The sequence below is a fragment of the Anopheles aquasalis genome, chromosome Y, assembly GCF_943734665.1.
Source record: "Anopheles aquasalis chromosome Y, idAnoAquaMG_Q_19, whole genome shotgun sequence".
Taxonomy (NCBI): Eukaryota; Metazoa; Arthropoda; class Insecta; order Diptera; family Culicidae; genus Anopheles; species Anopheles aquasalis.
In genome coordinates this window covers 4,737,207-4,743,206 of record NC_064879.1, presented here as the reverse complement: position 1 = coordinate 4,743,206, position 6,000 = coordinate 4,737,207, and the positions used below count along the sequence as shown (strand labels likewise).

The 6,000-nt window shown below is 46.6% G+C and overlaps 1 protein-coding gene across 1 annotated transcript in view; it reads right to left on the bottom strand.

The window, feature by feature from the left end:
• Positions 1–2,918: 2,918 nt before the first annotated feature.
• LOC126580009 (carbonic anhydrase-related protein 10) overlaps positions 2,919–6,000 on the bottom strand; it is a 56,445-nt gene continuing 53,363 nt past the window's right edge. Inside the window, exons 4-8 of the mRNA XM_050243834.1 lie at positions 5,399–5,535; positions 5,092–5,304; positions 4,681–4,998; positions 4,421–4,604; positions 2,919–3,050 (exon numbers count right to left, since the gene is read on the bottom strand). Coding sequence (XP_050099791.1) covers positions 3,028–3,050; positions 4,421–4,604; positions 4,681–4,998; positions 5,092–5,304; positions 5,399–5,535 — 875 coding nt within the window. The 3' untranslated portion in view covers positions 2,919–3,027. The remainder of the gene's footprint in view (positions 3,051–4,420; positions 4,605–4,680; positions 4,999–5,091; positions 5,305–5,398; positions 5,536–6,000) is intronic.

The window sequence follows — 6,000 nt, the reverse complement described above, 5'->3', positions numbered from 1 at the left end:
TTTGATATGGATTCACCAAACGGCGGTATTGGGAACGAGGCAGATATGATGATTCCCTCTATTTACAGTTACAAATGTATGTATGTTTGTATGTTCGCTAGCATGTACACTTAAGAACAAACGCTTACTCTCACTCACACCGGAGCAGCGAGCGGGAAGTTGGTGGAGGCGGAGGTGGCGGCGGTGGCTGTAACGGTCGTAAGCAACTTCGACGCATGCTGTCGTGGTCCTTCTTCTGGTCTCTGGTTGGGCAGTGGGGGTCACTCTAGAGTCAAACAAACGAACACCCGGTGCAGCATCTCTTTCAGCATCCCTTGCCTTTGCGTACAAAATGGCTAAATTCCGCTGACCTTCCAGCACGCATTAAGGGGGGACTTCGGTATTTTCGGGCCCCAAAAATGCCCGTTTTTAACGATTTTTTGTGACGTAACCATTCTACTGTATTTTTTCAAGTAAATGGTATATTAATCTACAACTTTTGAAGAATATTTGGTATTGTTTTGAGCAACATTCATTGCAAAATGAATCCATGCCATCAAATTTAGGCAGTCGTGACTTCGAAAAGATTCTTTTTCTCCGGTGCCCATCGTAGCTGCGTGAGGGGCCATCAGAAAAATACAAATCGATATTCGTTAGAAAGATTATAAGTTTATCTAGGTAGCCTCGGAAAGGTTTAGTTGAATTTCCTATTTTTCGATTTTTGGCAGATTTTTGAAGTTGAATAAGTGATGCCTTTTGCGATTCTGCCATGAGAAATGAACTTAACAGATTTGTTTAAAAAAAATTATGCACAATTTTCATGATTTCTCAACGTGATTACCTGGCAGAAAGTGTACAAATTATGTGTTAAAAATTTCGAATCAATCGGCCTAGTAGTTTTTACGTTGGTTACGGAAAACGTTGGTGTTTTGAGAAATGCTCTTCAAAGTGCATGGAGCTTTGTGTGAAACGCGGATTTTCAAAAAGTCTGTATCTTTGTCAGTTTTTCCTCGATTGATCCAAAACTTTTACACAATGCTCTTGAAGGGATCAGCTATCAGGGAGAAATGTTAAAAGCATGTGTCACAAATAAAAATTAAATACCGAAGTCCCCCCCCCCCCCTCTTAACACGCACGGGTTAGAAATGGACTCTTGGTTGACTCCATTCAATCCCCCCAACTCTCTGGTAAGGTTGATTGATGGAAAATAACAATTGCGAAACAACCGCTTTCAGCGTTCCAGTCCGCCCACGCGGTAGGTGATTGTGAGCTGTGCAGCGACGATGCGCCAGACTGAAATATTCATTAACTCCCATTCCTACCCTCTGCGAGAAGTGGACGCCACACGTTTTGATTAATGACGTAGAGAGGTGAAGAAAAAAAAAGAATAAAAAGAGAGAGAGAGAGAGAGAGAGAGAGAGAAAGAGAGAAGGATGTGAAAAGAAGAGGAAGCCACAAGGCGTCGTTCGCAGAACGTGGCTGGCAGGACGAGTAGGGCAGCTTGCCACAAACCATCCCCAGCAAGTGAAAGAGAGCACACACGGGCAGCACATATATATTTTCTTACCATCTTATTTGAAACCATCCAGCGCCCAAGTGTTTCCCGAGGGTGAGGAAGTTGTTCACGTTTTTTTTTTTGCGGCACACGTCTGTGCGTCTCGTTTCACCTTCACCCCCATTCCCTGGAGTACCTTTTCTCAATCTTTCTCTCTCTATCCTCTCTCTCTCTCTCTCTCTCTCTCTCTCTCCTCTTTTTATCTTGAAGGATCCCAGAAGAAAGAGATCGATGAAGGCAGTGGGGTAGAGGGAGTTGTAGGGAAAATCTTGTCTCCACCTCCCACAAACCCGATATTAGTCTCGAATCTCCCACCAAGGGTCAGCTTTGTGGCGCTTTTCCAGCAACTTCAATCCCCAAAACCCCTTTCGTTTCCTTTCCTTTCCGCAACCCCCTGTGTTTTCTCGTCTCGTTTCGCTCGTTTGCTCCGTGCTGCACTCACTGACCCACTACACTTGCTTGCTTGTTTCTTTCCCTGCTTTTCTTCTACTCCTTTCGGTTCTCACCCTCCTCTGTTCCTTGGATTCGACGAGATGAGGGGGATGGGTGGGGTGCAACAACATTGATGATGATGGAAAAATGATGCAAAAAACGTGATGCAACATTCTACTTCCCCTCCCCCACCCCCCCCCCCCCCATCACCGCCCTCCGGGGGTAAAGTAGCCAGGCCGCAGGTTTGTCGCGAACTCATCTCACTTGCACTCCGCCGCTTCGTCGTTGAGTTGAGTCCCGGAGAAGAAAATAAAACTTTCCAACCCCCGCATGTCTCACCCTATTCCGTCCATCCCTTACCGCACGGCAGACTGTCGCTTGATGATACCCCTGCTGCTGCTGCTGCTGCTGTGTGAAGCTTGTATTAATATTATTTACAAATTATTCGAAACTTTTAATAGAGTTTCCTTCCTACCCCCCCGGAGGGTGTACGAGGTGCATAAAAGTTTTTTTTCCGTATTCCGGACGAGGATGCCAGCCAGCGAGGATGCGCGACCAGTTGCACTCCGCCCAGAGGGGGGGGGGGGGGTGGGCATGAGTTTGTCCACTGCTCTTCCCCACTGGCACAGGATATTTATAGGAACCCCTCGTGCACTCTCTTCACCATCTTGGGCGTCTTTTCGCTGCCGTTACATCTTTTTTGGTCGATGGAATGACGGCCAGAAGGAGACCAGGGCGACCACATAACATCCCTCACACGCACACACACACACACACGCTCATACACATGCCCACATTCGCTACGCAGGACGCCAAACCACGGGACCAGTTTGACCACTGCTACCACCGCTGCTACCATCTGCTGAATCCTCCATTCTCAACACCCCCATCCCCCCCAGGCTACCCCTTCCACCGCTAGTTGTTCTAACTGCCCACCGACCCACCCCAGAGAGCGCCACCCGGAGTGTGCTCAACGGCCAAACACCACCAGACTGTCCTCATTCGACGGCTCCTCTTCCTCCTCTTCCGACAAGGATGCCGCTCCACTCTGCTGCCTGCGCTCAGTTGTGTTTCCAGCTATTAGCTAGGGAAGGAGAAAGAAAAGAAAGAAACAAAATTGGGAAGTGAAGAATGAGAAGAACGGGAAAAAAAACAGACAAAAAGGAAGCATGAGATGTAGATTGAAGGAATAGAAAAACAAGTATTACAAATAGAAGAGGACAAGAAGAAGAAGTAGTAGTAGTAGTAGTAGTAGTAGTAGTAGCAGTAGTAGTAGTAGTAGTAGTAGTAGTAGTAGAAGAAGAAGAAGAAGTACAGGGTGAGGCAAAAAAACACTGCAACACAGTGAAAACGCCATATCTTTTTCATTTTTGTTCGGAGTTTTTTGAGTAAAACCAACAAATGTCGGGAATTTCATAAACTTTCAGATTCAATTTAGTTTTTTACGGTATGTTACTTTTTTTTTAACATATATAAGGACGGACGAGCCGTATGTTTTACGGTAAGTTACTGTTTGGATGAATTATGGTCTTGAGACGGAAGAAGAAACCATCGCTCGTTGCACGCAGGGTGCTTTGTGGCATTTTTGGCTCATTCTTGGAGAAGCGTTTGCATAACCTGTTCAAAACTATTTCATTTTTTAGGTCTAACCTTGCCCTTCAAAATGCCGCAAACGGAGAAGTCCTGCGCTTTTTACTTCCATAGATATTGACAGCCAATGAGACATGGAAATGAAGTGTGGAACGTTTTTTTTTCTTGCCCATCTCATGTCTCGCGGTTGCGTTAAGAGAAAGTACAGAGTCCTTTTGGTATCTGCAGGTCTTTCACATGAATTGTTTGCATTTCTTGGAATGAACCTTTTAATAGCTTTGGCAACATGAATTTGTTGATTTAACTCGGATCCACCGAACGAAAATGTGCGAATAATGCGAAAAACTGCGTGTTATCGCATCTCAACCCGGTTATCCACCCCGGCTTATGTGTCCTGGTGGCCAGCCGAGGTTGTACATCATCAGCTGACTCTGGCAACTAAACCCTATCATTTTTTTTCGTTTAAAAACTACAGGATAACGAATGGTTTCTCATTAAAGACAACCAAGTTCGGAATTTCATCACTTGCGGCCAAGCGAAGTAAGGCCTCTTCACGGTCTCAAGACCATAATTCATCCAAACAGTGACATACCGTAAAAAACACTAAACTGATTCGGAAAGTTTATGAAATTCCCGACATTTTTTGGTTTTACTCAATAAAATCCAAACAAAAATGAAAAAGATATGGCGTTTTAACTGTGTTGCAGTGTTTTTTTGCCTCACCCTGCACAAGGAGAAAATAAAGCAGAAAAGAAAAATAATAAGAAGATGGAGAAAACGCAAAAAAGAGAAGAAAAAAAAGAGTAACCAAAAAAAAGGAAGTAGCGTAGAAGAGGGGGTGAAAGGGGGGTTGCTGTACCTTACCTTTATAGTGAACGTCCTTGTACATAGTTGGACAGATTTTTCCCCCCTTTTCCTGTTTGTTGCGAAAGTCAATGTTCGTCCGAACCGGGCGGTGCAGCAGCGGTTGCGGTGGCCGAAAGTTGTTCCCGAGTGGTGCCTTCGGATGGTCCGGCCCACCCTGCATCAGCCGGCGGAGCGCGTGTAGCTGTAATGGAAGACGGGCGTAAACGGACATGGGTCATCATCACATCGGATCGGCTTGGGATCGGCACCAAACCTACCTGCTGCTTGGTGATGTAGACCGGTTTGTTCATGACGATCCAGGTGACGGTTTCGTGGCACGCCGGGGCCGTGGTCGACCCCTCGTACGTCATGTAGTGCTCGGTGTCGGGCAGCAGGTCACGCACCGAGATGCGGCGCACCGGTGCCTCGTCGCCACCGTAGCGGATCCGCTCGAGCTGGTCGCTCAGCATGCGCAGTTCCGGGTTGGAGAGGTCACCGAGCTGCAGCAGTACCGCCACCCCGACGATCCCCTGCGCCCGGTACAGCGCGTCGCTAAAGTTCGCATACAGTTGCGAGTTGTAGCCAAAGATTTGGATCTGGTTGGTCGCTACAAAAAAAAAAAAAAAAAAAAAAAAGGGGGATGATGAAGCATCGAACCGTCGCAACATCGGCGGCACCGATCGCCTTACCTCGGCCGGGAAGGTGTAGCTCTCGACACTGTGCTCGGAACCGAACTGATCGTGCAGCCCGTAGTGGATGTGGATCTCGTGAAACCGGTACCGGTAGGACAGTGGGCCCCCGGTTAGGTTGACCGGGACCTGCGGCGTACCGTACGCCGAGATCGTCTCGTTGTCCGCGGTAAAGATGACGCTGTGGCCCGTGTTGGCGATGGTGCCACTGATCTGCACACGGCGGCGAATTTGGAGGGAACATGGGGGGGGGGGGGGGGGGGGACATGAGTACCAGGAACCTCGCTACTACTCGCTGGCTACTCACCCGGTGCTTGTCAATGTGCAGGGTGCGTAGATTCGGATCGAACAGCAGGCGCTGCGGTTCCAGGTTCACCGGGGACTGGCGGCGTCCCTTGTTGCATAGCGACCACTCCGGGTTGATCAGACCCCAGAAGGCGGGACCTGCGGGGAGACAGATACATTTTGATTTTATTTTATTTTTTTGATTGCTTCAACTTTAAGTACGATCACTTCTTATGTCAATAATTATAGTATTTAAAAAAAGTTTATTCACCCCTTGCAAGCAATTTACATTTTGACTGATTGGTCATGGAAACACTCAGCCTAACAATGTGTATCACATATCAATAGCTTTGGGTTTTTAATGCTTCTTTGTTATGTTTTTTACATTTTTCAAAAATACCTCCTAGAAACAAAGATATTGCAAAAAAAGGTCGATGAAGGTAAGAAAATCACGTTTCTTCGCGCTTCTTAGGTGCATAACTCCATTATTATTGGCGATAAAACCGTAAAACAGACCATAAAAGATGACTTTGGGATTAAACGAACTGAAATGCCTCATTGAAAATGAGAGCAAAAATGGTTACATGATTATTGTGTAGTAAAAGCTGTACAATACCAAAGAAT